The sequence below is a fragment of the Echeneis naucrates genome, chromosome 13 (assembly GCF_900963305.1).
Source record: "Echeneis naucrates chromosome 13, fEcheNa1.1, whole genome shotgun sequence".
Lineage (NCBI taxonomy): Eukaryota > Metazoa > Chordata > Actinopteri > Carangiformes > Echeneidae > Echeneis > Echeneis naucrates.
This window is the reverse complement of record NC_042523.1, coordinates 12,137,489-12,151,188: the sequence shown is the minus strand read 5'-3', so window position 1 is coordinate 12,151,188 and position 13,700 is coordinate 12,137,489. Positions and strand designations below refer to the sequence as shown.

The 13,700-nt window shown below is 39.5% G+C and overlaps 1 protein-coding gene across 3 annotated transcripts in view; it reads left to right on the top strand.

The window, feature by feature from the left end:
* Nucleotides 1-13,700, top strand: part of stx1a (syntaxin 1A (brain)) — a 40,016-nt gene that overhangs the window by 7,469 nt on the left and 18,847 nt on the right. For all 3 annotated transcript variants that reach the window (XR_003841441.1, XM_029517983.1, XM_029517984.1), the window contains exons 2-3: nucleotides 2,016-2,093; nucleotides 7,383-7,482. Coding sequence is in view for 2 of the 3 variants with exons in the window: in XM_029517983.1 (XP_029373843.1) it covers nucleotides 2,016-2,093; nucleotides 7,383-7,482 (178 nt within the window). In the remaining variant the exon portion in view is untranslated. The remainder of the gene's footprint in view (nucleotides 1-2,015; nucleotides 2,094-7,382; nucleotides 7,483-13,700) is intronic.

The following is a 13,700-nucleotide window of genomic DNA, read 5'->3' as shown; positions in this document are numbered from 1 at the left end:
TGTCTGTGTCTCAGCTACTGTATGTGTGTCTGGCTCAGAGCGTCTGCTGTTCATGGGGCTTAGTCCAACTTAGTCAAGCACTGTGAGCTGAGTCAAGGGTGCTGCAGTAGATGCCTCTCCCGGCAGCTCAGCAGGAGCTTCAGATCTGGGTGGGAGTTGGAGGGTTGTGTTGCGCCGCTTGGTTTTCACCTATTTTGGTGACTCAGTGTGAAACCAGACCCTGCCGGAGATACAGATATCTGCAGAAACAGAACACGCTGTGGGTGCTCTGAGGGCTTACACTGACTCCCCGCTCGTATCCCTCCTCCTCCTCCTTGCTCTGATGGTTTGCATTTCCTTGAATGTACCTCATTACAGACTGACAATGTCAATTTCATGAATTTGTTACAAAATGAGACTTGCAAAGAAAATTGCATTCATTATATTGTTTTATATAATTATATCTGCCATGACACGTCAAACATTTACAAGATTTCGTCATAATATTCCACAGATTGTCTGAATTTTTAGTGGTCATGAACATAAGCACCTTACAGTATATAGACAGCACAAAACAATAACATTTTTGGTGGATTAAATTTAGTTAGAGTGGGCTCACATAATATTAGCGTGATCACAGTGGCTCTTCATTCCTCTCAAATATTTGCCAGTTGCCTCGCCATCTCTAGCTGAAGTCTGTCCTCCCCCATCGTGTCGGCACGTCACGTGCTAACACTCTACAGAATAACTGTGTGTGAGAAAACCTGAACCCATGTGCATTAGCTTGTATCCGTAATTGTTTGGTAAACAGCAGACTCAAATGAATGCAATTTAATGTTTACAGACTTCATTTGAAAATTTTCATTCTGTGGAACCTGAAAAAAAGGTGGGGTGTTTGTTTTCAGATAAATTGATTGGATTGATTAGATTTTGATTGATAGATAGATTTTGGTCAGTTTTCAATACCAAAAAAACCCCTCAAACTTCCTCAAAGACTTTTTGTAGATGCTGAAGACACTTTCTTCTTTCTCATGTAGAGAGATCTTAAATAATGGACATTATTGACGTGGTCAAAGCATTATTGAATGCCCAGGTATTTTCACTTGTAGTGGGGAAATCACAGGTGTTACACTATGACCCTGCTCTATTTGAGCGTCTATGTGACTGTAATGTAGAAATAGTCATGTTCATCTTATCATATGAATTCATCAAGGAAATTCCCAGTTGCTGGGAGACTGAGAAACCTAATGCTGAGAAAGACGTATATAGTGTATAATTTCAGAACTTCTTGGTTGATATTTTTGTGAAAGTCCCCATCATATGTCATGAATAAGTTTGCCTTCTGTTGGATTTCCTTGCTATTATTTTAGCCAGAAGGCAGATGAAAACTATATCTCCACAGCAGGGATGAGCAAATGGAACTCCCGGGCTGCTAAAGGTAAATTGAATTAGTATGACGGGATAGATAGATGATAAACATGAAATCCCTCCCAACGTGGAGTAATGGTGAATATGTGATTAGAACTGAGCACATATTTCAGAATGATGCAAAAAAAATTATAAGATGAACCATTTAAAGCAGTTTTATATTTGGCTTTCCAGCTTTCCCCGCTCATCAAACAAACTTTAGAGGCCTGTGTAGTCATTTTTTTGACCATGAGAAAATAATAAGCTCATCCTATAGGCCAGAGTATGTGTGTGCAGGGAGATGTGTCTAAAAGCAAAGGTTGCATCTGCTTCCAGGTCCTAATTCAATAATAAGTAGCGAATCACTTGACCTCAGGGTTGAATTACAAGTTGTCTTAAGTGCTCCTGAGTCCTAATCAGTTGATGAGAGTAGAGGTGGGGAGTACTAATGCTGTTACTTTCAACCTTGAACTATTTAGTAAAAAAAAAAAAAAAAAAAAGGGCACTCATTTGGTGCAGACCAGTGCTATCATTGTGCAAATATGTTGTAAGATATGTCAGTGAAAATACAGGCATGTTTTATGTCTTTTAGCTGTTCAATATCATTTCTCTTTTATGTGTTGGTCCAGGGGAAGGAGACAACAGAAGAAGAGGATGAGGTCGCTGTGGGGCTGGACAAAGGATTCATGGATGAATTCTTTGAGCAGGTTTGTTTATCTCACAGTTTTTCATCTTTGTGTTTTCATCCATCATCTTTTGTCAGTCCCTATTATTCCCATTCATACGATGAGGCCACAATGTAAACCAATAGCTTGCCATGTAAAATAAAGTCCATGCCATTTGCTTCACCACAGTCTGCCCAAGGTATCATTCCTCCCCTGATGTTGAAGGTAATGGTGTTGGTTTTGCAGAGCGCTGTAATCAATTTCACACCATTTTGTTTCCCTGGAGAGCATTGATATGATTAATAGCTATTGATGTAGTTGCTGGTGTGGCGTGATTCGTTACGTAGTTTTATTTCATAACAACTTTATTGATCCAACAACACAACAATGTTCTACTCATCCGGCTCTGAACACTAGTGATTTCACTCATTTCTCCTCCTTCGCATGATGGAAACTCTATATGCAACAGGACTGTAAAACTGCATTTATTCCTGCACTTGGGAGAGCATTTTCCCATACATGCTCTGCACATGTGCTGGGAGCACAAACTGAACATCATGGCTCTCAGAGGTGAGGGTGAGGGTGAGGGTGGGGACTCTTTAATATAGCAGCAGTTGCCATCTCATTCCCAGAGAGATGGAGACCTGCTGTGAATCATCAATCATACGGGGCCAGGCTGACTTCACTCTGTGACATCATTCTGTGTGAGTAAAGTGGCCTATGTAATGCCTATGTAATGCCTTTTTAATGGGCCTGCTACATGCCACTCTCACAGTGAACAAGTTGGAGGTAAAAAGCTGCTCAAAGAAGAAGACCGCATCCTGAATGTAAGCCATATTTATTATTATGTCTCAGCCTCTGTCAGTAACATATTTGAGTAACAAATTTGTATATTAATCAAATTGTGTACTAAATCATACTGTGACTGTGCAAAATAATGGAAACGCCATTTATATATCAAGGAGGATAGCCCCAATAAAAACATACTGAAATACAGACAAACAATATCAGCAACAAAAGCAGCCTGTGTATAATATAGTGCTTTGGTAATGGCTGTTCACGACCACAAATTCAAGCAACTGTGCCTCACATAAATGGATAAGGCATTCCTTAATTTAATTCAATGCTGCTTTCATACAACTATAACCACAGCCTGCCTCAACTCATTTCACCTCCTTCCACATTAGCATTTAGATTTCTCCATTCAGTGTGACTTCATGTAACTTTCACCGTTTTGTGTCTCACACTCTTTCTGCTGTTTGTGAGCACAGAAACAAGTCTGCATCACACTTTGTGCTATACTTTGGTGCATCATAGAAACAGCATCACACAGCTAAACTATAATGTGCCTTAAATTTTGTATTAGCTGCTTGACATATGTAATAAACAAAACCTAAGAATGGAGGTGAACAGGACACACGGGCTCCAAACCACCTGAAGCGGAGAGAGATCTGGGGCTCTCCCTAAATATAAATTGCCATTTAAAATGAGACTATGAAATCATCAAAGAATAAAATGGATAAAATGATGTGAAAGATGGGCATTTGGATACATGTCCGAACTTGCATCTGTCATAATTTAAAGTTGGACACTGAAGCCTCTGCCTCTCACCAAGTTTCCTCTAGTACCTGAAATATCTCTTGTTTTTGTGCTTGTAATAATAAGAAACATCATGTTCATTCACAAATTTTAGGTCTTGGTTTATTAGTTTTGTGAAAGAAACACATTCAATAAATTTCAGTCCATTTAAAATCAGACAAGAAGTAGCAGCAGAGCAATCAATGAAACTATGAGAATGTACAGGCAAGCAGACAAACATTTAAAAAAGGGTCAACTAAGATAACATGAAGTTCAAGGTTTGTGGTTCAAGGTTGATTTGTTGTCATTTGCATGCTTGCACATGAAAGAAAATCTGCACTCCAATTAGAAGGGGTGCAATACAAATCAAAAATAATTCATAATAATTATTCCCATATAAGTACAGCAGATGTGACATTAATTCTATTTTCAGTTTGTCATCCATTTCCATCATCCTCTAGATGATTCCTAAAGAACTACATTGTCCAACCAAACCAAGATAGTCAACAGTATTTAAGTGAAATTCTTGCTCCTCTGTTACTGATGGACAGAGGTAAATGTTCTGTTCAAACCTGTCTGTAAAAAGTATAGTGAACCCCACCACAGAGAGAAATGACACCTGTATCAATAATAACAATACAGATAGGAACAGCTGCAACCTGAAAAATAAGAATTCTTTCAGTCATGCTTAGACTGAAGATTTAAACATCTTATCGCTGCTCTGTCCACCACTGTGGTCTCTAGATTGTAGCATAGCATGAGTGCAGGCGGAGCTCTAACGCATCAACTGCTTCATTCATTCTTCACCATCAGTCATACTCTCATCAGTTGCCACTGACTGACTATTATCGCATCGTATTTCACAGTCACAGTCATTCTCACTGTTGCATTGCATGTGAGAGGTCAAAGTCTGATCTGCCAAATCTGCAATTAGAGAAGATGTCAAACTGGACACTGTGGTCGCTGTGACTGTCTCAACATCAGGGTGATAAAGTATACACTCATACACTACACACCATTGCCCTCAAAATTTGACAGTTAATACAGAGGTGACACAGGGTTGAACGTCAGACTTAAACCTAAAACACTGTAATTATGGGATGTTTTGCTCTCAGGGAACATTTCAGTCTCTTTTTATGTTCTGTTCTTCTGGTGCTGCTTGCCTCTGAAAGACTGCCTGAATCTACCCAGGATAACAAAGCACTGACTGGAAATTCCCTGTTAAAAATGTCTCAAGGAAGAAAATGAGGAAAGTGTAGCACAAGTGAAATCATGAGGGAACAGTTTCAGACCAATGTGACAGAAGAAGATAAAGATAGTGAAGGAGCAGAGGGAGTGACCCTGACTGGATGGATTACTTAAAGTTTCAGTGGTGATCTGGAGTCCACAGAAACCAGAACCCCCGCCCATGCTAATGTGCAGATTGGTTTACATGTTAAATGCATGTTTAACATCTAAATATTGCTACTTTTTTTGCCTTAGCAAAGCACATTGCAATCTATTCATTGTTAGATTACTTATTACTGTCTAAAGTTTCAAACCAAAGCCAACGGTAATTTCACAAGATGAACTATTTAGTCTTAATAATATCAAAATCAGACAGATACCATATTTTGAATGAAAATTAGTTTTAAAATATTCAGTCGGTTGTCTTAGGTTAACTGTTTATTCAGACTCTTCTATTGAAACGACAGACTGTTCAAAGTTAAGTTTACATACACAATCAAATGTGTATATGCAGTTATATAAATTGTGATGTGTGCCATAATTACATTCAACCAGTGTAATTGTGATTAATTGATGTAGTTGTAAGAAGACTAATGGACTTGTAAAAAAAAAAATAAAAAATCGTTGTGCTAATGTGTAATGACAATAAAGACACTCAAACTCAAACTTTATGCAGTTATAATAAATGAGGGTCATTTTCAGATGCGATGATGAGCTGCTTTACACACAGAAACCCTCTACCAGTGCAACAAAAATTGTATGTTTCTCACAATTCGAAAAGTCTATACATTTCCTATGGATTTGTCATGCTATATTATGTATCTAAGCTTTATTGCATTTATCAGCATTTATTTCACATTGGGTAAAAGGCTCTTTGGATAGCTTCAAAGTCCTTCACCTGATGATGCAAGAATGAAATGAGAAAGAGCAACATGGACTCACTCACCTTAAGCCTCTGATAATTTTTCTCTGTCAGAGAAAAATTACAGCAAAAGTAATGACAAAGAAAGAAATGAACAGGAAGAACTGACCTGTTAAAAGTCCATGGAGTTCACACAGGAAACTTCTAAAATTGGAAAGGTGACCCTGTAAGGGTGCATGTTTTATTTGTTTTTGCATGTGTGCCAGTTTCTCTGCTGTCTGATATTAGTTTCTGGTTTCTCTCCCACACCAATAAAATTTGCCTGATGTTTTATTAGAGCTGAGAGACTCCCTGTGACTCACTAACGCATGGTCTCTAGGCCGAGGAAGCTCAAAGTAGTTTCATTTCCAGCTTGCTCACTGTCTCTTTCTCCTCCTGTGCCTTTCTTTCTGGCTGGCTTTAACTTTTTAACATGCTCACCTCTGTCTTGGGTTAAAAACAAGACACCTCACTGTGCCTCCTGTTGTGTCTGGGCTCTTCCCAGTGGTCTTACTGAGCCAATTAAGGTGTTATTTAAACATACAGATCCAATCGACAGCTAATTAAAGAGATAATGAAAGAATAATGACCCAGGCTGAGAGGAGGAACACTCAGAAATCTATGGACGGAGCAACAGGAATAGATTAGATCTAGGAAAGTGACAGATTAATTGAAAAAGCAAACCACAGAGGAGAATGGCCATTGAAGTGTGGTGGAGAAGAATGAATTGGGAACAGGGCGTCCTGTATTAGAGCAGGTGTAGAGGTGGAGAAAGTGATCATGGGTAGATGATAGACCGAGATGAAAGTAGAGATTGATGACGTCACTGGCAGATGTGACCTGCTGTTCCTCCTGCTGTTACCTGAGCTGAAGGCAGCACAGATGGTGGCAGGGCAGCGGCGATGGGGAGGGAAGTGATTGGGTAGGACGTCTAACTCAGATCTTGGTGGCAGATGATGCTGTGAAGTTCAAAGGAGAATATGCATGTGATGTACTTCCTGGATTTCGGGAAAAATTTTTGCTTCTGGTGGAGAAGCTCTAGTCAGGAGCTGCTTGGCTTTGCTATCTACTTTTTACTCTTAAGGTATCTGGTGTGGCCAGCTCTCTCTGGGTCTCCATTGTGCCTTTGCACTTATCCCAGGTGGGCACTCACTTGTGTGGCGACTAGTCACAGAACCTAGCATCTCCATTTATGGACAGTTTGTCTGTCTGTGGACTGATGAATCCAGACTCTTTGAGATCACTCTGCAAAACTATATAGCTCGATGCAAATCAACAGTTTTTTATATAAATATATCTAGGTGGGATCACTAACTCACCATCACAGGTGTTTATCTTTCCTCCAGGATGTTGTCAATGAAAATTACTTTTTTGTAAATGACCCGTTTACGCCAAAGTTAGTCCTGCTACACGCATTCATAAGATACTGAGTCAGCGTTCAGTAAAATTGCAGGCAGGTGATTGTCGTCCATGTGTTATTTCTCATAAACCTGCTTCACTGAGCCTCTTCATCCTGCCACTAATATGATAATAAAATCTTTGGATGAGCAGCTCATTGAAATGACTCCTATTCAAAACATCTTTTGCTTTCTCTTTCTCTCTCTCTCTCTTCTTCCTCGTGACAGGTGGAGGAAATCAGGGGTTTTATCGAATCTCTGGCAGAGAAAGTTGAAGAGGTAAAGAGGAAGCACAGCGCCATCCTCGCCTCACCTAACCCTGATGAGAGTAAGGCTGTCTTTCCCTTCTCCGTTAACTCCTTCAGGTTAAACAATTGAATTTTTATAGCTCTCAGTTTGCCTGAAATGCTGTACTCAAAGTGACAGGACTGGTTAGTTACCAGTCAACCCAAGAGCTTCAGCCTTTGTTGCTTTTAGACAAAAAGTTATGATATTTTCTCTACACAGTGCTAGTTTTACTATGTCATTGAACACTGGCATTAGTCATTTTCATTTATCTAACAAAACAGTTCTGAGCAAATTAACAGGCGGTAAAAGTCAGCATCTCTGCAGGTCTATACCAGGTCTATATCTGAAAAATATATTAGTGCTCATCTGTTAACTCTATAGAGTCTGTGTGAAAAGTGGTAGAGTCCACCTTTCCTTTAATGGATTTAAATGTGATGTATACACCTAAAATCTATCCCTCCTTAAAGTAGCATCATGCTTTACTCTGGAAAGCCTTTAAAGGAAGGAAGAGGATAAAGTTCAAGGTTTCATAATTGTATACCGCCAAATGTACAAAAACAGCAAAAGCCTTATATTATTGGCAGACTCCACACAACGGAAGATAAGAAATGACTCCATCCCTGAAAAGAAACTGAGAATGGTAAAGAACAGTCAGAACATCAATAAGCCAGAAAAGTCAGGGGATCTTGAAGATGTTGAGAGCAATCGCCTTCAACAAACAGTCCTCTGTCCTTTCAAGCTTTTATGGTCTTACCGTGAAATCACTTATCCATGTTTATCTATTTTTCTCTACTTGTCTGGTTCCTCTCCATTACTGCTTAGCCCCATCTTTTCTTGGTCACCTGCTTTTATCGTCATCTGCAATATTACACAGTTTTCCTCTCTTTTCTTCACCCCTCGCAGCCGGTCTCATTTTTGCTTCTGTGGATTTTGTACCGGTTGCTACAATCCGTCTTTCCTCCTCTCTTCCCACCATCCATCTTCTCTCACACCTCCTCTTCTCTCATTTATGTCAGAGAATTGATCTAGACCCCTGCTTTCACAAAGGGGATGTTACTCACACTAGCAACACCCAACCTCCCTTCTTCGTGTCCCTGATTCCCCACCTCCCAACTCCCTGAAATGGCATCGATCTGCTTGCAGCAGCAAACGTCAAACAAGCTCTTTAACTGAGGTGTGCAGACGACACATGGAGCGGAGCAGCAGTGATGCAAGCTATCTCCTTTGTAACTGTAATCAGTTCCCAGTATGTGTCCGTGTTTGTGTGTGTAAGTGTCTCTGAGAAATACACATCAGTATCAGCTGATGTTGATCTTAGCATCATTCACTACGCAGAGCTCAGCCTGTTCTTGCTTGTGTACCAATGTTTGTCTGAATATCTTATATCTTCAATCGTTTTTACATAGTGTGTGACTATAAACGTCCGTGCAGCTCTTTCTTCTTTTAGTCCAATTCATATACAATTGAGCTGCATTGACATTATTTGGAAACAAAATGGCCTATTGAATTGTGAAAAAGGAGCGAATAGGTGGGGCATGCAGGTAAACAGACAGGGCGGTGAACACAGAACTGCCTCTGGAGTCCAAGTGATGTAGCACATATTTGATTTGGTGCAGCTCATTCTCTGAAACCACTGAGCATAATCCCAGTGGCATATTTTACTAAGCATTTCAGCCCCTGAGAAGTTGTTGTACATCAACATCATTTGTACCAAAAAGGTACAAAGGTGTATTATGTAGTCTTTTTTTTTTTTTTTTGCATTATGATGTTTTTGCTGGCTTATTATTTCTCCCCTGTGGTGAGAAGACCTTCTTTTTCTGTATAACTGATGACCGCTCCACTAAAAACTGGTAAAGCTTCTGTTTCTGTCATAGTTTCGCAATTTGATCATCACATTGCATCTCCCAGGTCACCACCCGCTTTACCAGCTTCTTTCCACCCCGACCTCCCCCATTTTTCTCCTCCTCCTCCTCTTCCTCTGCTGTGGGAGCCTTTGTGCTGAATGACTAACATGTCTTCTGCAGATCTCCATGGGGTTAATTCTAGTGCACTTACAGAGTCCATGTTCATACACACATGCACATATGCTGCCTCTTTCTAATATTATATTGCCCCTCCATTAATCCCATATCACAGTTTACCCGTCTGCCCAAATGACACATAGCACATTTCCACGAGGGAATTGCAATATAAGTTGTTGTTTGGTGTTTGTTGTCTTTCTGGGTTAGTGTGTTTGTGTGTGTATATTCAGCTGTGGTGTACATAAGTAGGTTCAGTAATGATGATTGATCCAGTATATCTATCAGATCATAACGGGTATTGAACCTTTATTTCCTCATGAGCACATTTCTTCTAATGTAGCAATGAAAGACACAAATGCATTTTCTATAATTTTCTATCTCCAGTTAGTGATGTTTCTTGGCTCTGTGCAGCATTGCTTCTCATTACTTAGATTTATGAGAAAGTTTTTGATCAATTTTGCAAAGAAAGGTCAAAGTCAGCGGTGACTGTGACTTCTGCAGGCGCATCTGTGACCTTCACACTCAGCAACTCCCGCAGGAGGGTGCGATTCCTCAAATAAAGCTAAATTCAGTGCATACAATACAGTGACTTACGTGGGAGTTACCCTCCGACTGTCCAGCTTCATTAGGACAAGCTGAACTATGGCACCAAACGGCCTTTTTGTGAGCTTAATGTCAATCAGCTAACCATTCCATTTGTATCTTACATACTCTTACTTGCATATTTACATCTTAGATGTTATAAAAATATCACAATAAATACTGAATCATTCCCTTTATGGATAGTGGTTGACACTTACCATTGGCCTAACCTGAGGACTACAGTAGAAAAACCTGAGGAGTGATTGAGACTGAGGATCAATAACAATTGATCTCAGTGCAATGAGTGTGTCTTCCTTGTTTGTACATTTAGAACAATTGACCCGAGCTGGCTTGAGTCATAGCTGGTAATGCTATCCATGTAGAGGATGTGAAAATTAATGGAGTACTAAAAGTGGAAAGGAATTTTGTATTTACTCTCAGTATTTCTGTTTACAGATTTTATAATTATAAGCGGGTTTTGAGACAAGAAATGTCACAGTAAGTGCGATGCTTTTTTTATTTTATTTTGTGTTGTTAATTTTAAAACAAATGATGAAGGCCAAATGATAAGTGGTACACTTACACATCAGAATAATGATAAAATAATATTGGAAACCCACAAATTGAATTTTGCTATAACGCCGCCCATAAAACAACAAAATACGTTGAGACTGGAGTTGGAGAGATGCAGGAAACTTGCTTCTTAACACCAACATTTATTTTATTTTTTTTATTTAACAACATTTCTCACTCTGTTGTTGTAACCACTTTGCATTTGCTCTCTTTGACATCTCAGCCACCAGTGTCTAAAGGGCATCTTCCCCTTGACTCTGAAAAGTCTCTCGCACCACTGCAGCTGCTTGTTTTAATTGCAGCCTGTGAGTGTTACTATTTCTAGGGTGAGCATTTGGCTCAATGGCTCCCACCCTCTGAGAGCAGTTTACCAAAGCTCCTCCACTCGCCACCAAAAATTTGAAAGCGTTGTACAAGTTCTTCCAGCTTTCTGTATTCTCTTTGTTCTTCCTCTGCCTCTTTTCCCCTGTCTCTCTCTTCTCCATCTCTCTGTATCCCCTTCTCCTTACACCACCCTCATACTGCTGAGATGATATAGTGTTACAGCGACAGAAGACACATGCAGCTTTATACTTTCAAATAATAATGTCTCTCTCCAAGGCTAAGGACACGGAGAGACATGCACACAGTGCAGGTTCCTGTGAGATAATGAAGGGATAAATAAGTTTAGCTGGTCTTTGTCCTCTTGGCTGCTGAGCCAACGGTCGGGGAGAGCGTTGCTTTGATGAAGATTGAAATGTCAAGTGTTGGGCGACAGGAGGAAGTTTCACAGTAACACCGTAACTGCAATGCAAACTCATAACAATGTTATATTGCCAGGAAAGGTCGTTAATGACAAGAAAGGGCTGTTAGCTGAGACCTAAGATACAACAGTCACACATGCTCTTCACCCTGAAAAAAAGGTTATTCCCAATTTGATTGTGGAGATCCAGCCAGAATATATTAAATTTCACCTTAACTGTAGTCTTAAGGACATAATTCTCCCGGTATAATGAGGTTCATAATAACATTCAGTGGGAATACTATGTTGCGATCCTATTATAATTTGCAACTGAACGGAAAAATAGAACGAAAGAATCAAAATTGATGCAGCTTAAACAAATTTCTTTCCAACTACTCACCCACGTATTTCTTTCATCAGATTACACAGATACAGTGTGTAGCCTTTAAAAGAATTGTTCTTAAAAATTACATTTATTATGGGGGCTGATGTATAGAACTATTCTAAATCAGATGTTTGAGCCTGATTTGAGGATATACTTACGTGGCAGCCTGGGTATGTTCTGTGTATCTGAAGATCAAGGCAACAAGTTCCAGTAAATGTAATTTATGAAACAAGACAAAGTGATTAGACCATGCTCAGTTAGTCTTCATACATAATATTTGACAGTAAAAACATGAAAGGGTACATTTACCTGGGCAGAATTGGTTGCCTGTCCATCACAGGGCCAACATACAGAGACATACAACCAGTCACGCAGGGAGAACCACCATGGCACACTGCCAATTTAGAGTAATGAACTAATATGCTTATTTCAAAATTTGTGTTTGTGTCTTTTTAAAAAAAACCTCTTTATTTCAGTTTTCTCTCTTTTTTTTTTTTTGTGTAAGTCCCAAACCTAACCAGGTGATACTTACTCATTGTGACATGTTTGTGCAACAACCTTTTGAAGTGAAAGTCATCGTACATCTAAACTCTTAGCTGGACTTTATCTCTTCTGTCGTTATCTGACCATACTGTATTCCTGAATGAAGACAAATACTCGTGTCAAGGATGAGCTCAGATTCTGTCTCTCTAAAACATCAGACACCTGGACTCTAGACGATCAATAAGTGATGCAAACACACAGAAGCCTAGTAATATATTTACAGAGAGAGCAGAGGGGGAGACACAGAGACTGAGAGATGGAGAAATAAGATAGATGGCTGCAAGTCAGAGACTGGAATGGCAGCAATTAACCCTGAGTTAGAGAGGAGGACAAAGAATTGTCAGTTTCATTGTTCCCTCGGATCAGAATGACACACACACATACACGTGCGCACTCATTATATCATTATAGGAATGGAAAGCTTTTTTCTGTCTGAGAGGCAGACTAATGATTTTATCAGTCAGGAAGAAACCTGTATTACATAAAACTAGGATTAATGCTGCCGTATAAACAAAGCTGATGGAGTGTTGAACTTTATAATCCTGCTAATATGAGCTTATCCTCAGAGTATCATCCTAATTAATAGACCTGAAGTGCCAGTTTAGTCAATCTCATCTGTTATTTGCACAAAAGCCATTAAAATAAGATCAAATAAGAAAATAAGATTAGAACCAGTTAGCAGAGCCGGTATAAGATAAGGTATAAGTTAGAGAATGTTTGGTTACTCACCATGCTGCATTTCATCTTGAGGGTGTATTGTTGGTCTCTTCTATTTCTATCTTTAAGGTAAAGGACATTTCATTAAGAATGCTTATTCACAATCTTGATGAAAGTTGACAATGGATCAACTGAGAAGAGAGTATAAATATAAAGTTATGAGCAGCTGTCTGCTAACTATAGCACAAAAAGTAGAAACAGTGTGCTCCTGTCTTTGAGTTAGTGGGAATTTCTGACTGAGGTTGGGTCTGTCTAGTTGGCTTTGTGTCTCATTCAAACTTCATTTTGACTGATCAAATATGAAAAAATTGAGTTTGCCTCCAGTAAGCTGCAGGAACAATTAAATCCGCACTCATCATTTGACCTGGAGATTGAAAACTCATGCTGTATGTGCTTGTACCAATACTGACCTAGTTCTGAATCCTTTTGGGGGATTCTGTTGCAACTACAGAGTCAGGCTGGTTTTTGTTTATTATTGTTATTTTTTTGTTAAATTGGCTGGTGTATTGTGCACCTTTTCATGTTGTATTCTGATTGGTTGGTGTGTAGACGAGGTCACAGTCACACACAGTCAGACCTAGATCTGACAGTGTGACTAAACTCTGACTGACATTCCCAACGCTCCGCTCCAAATCAACCCTCTGTAGACACGTCCCACTCACGGCGATGTCCAGAAACCACAACCACAGATTTCACCACATTTCTCCCACAACTGT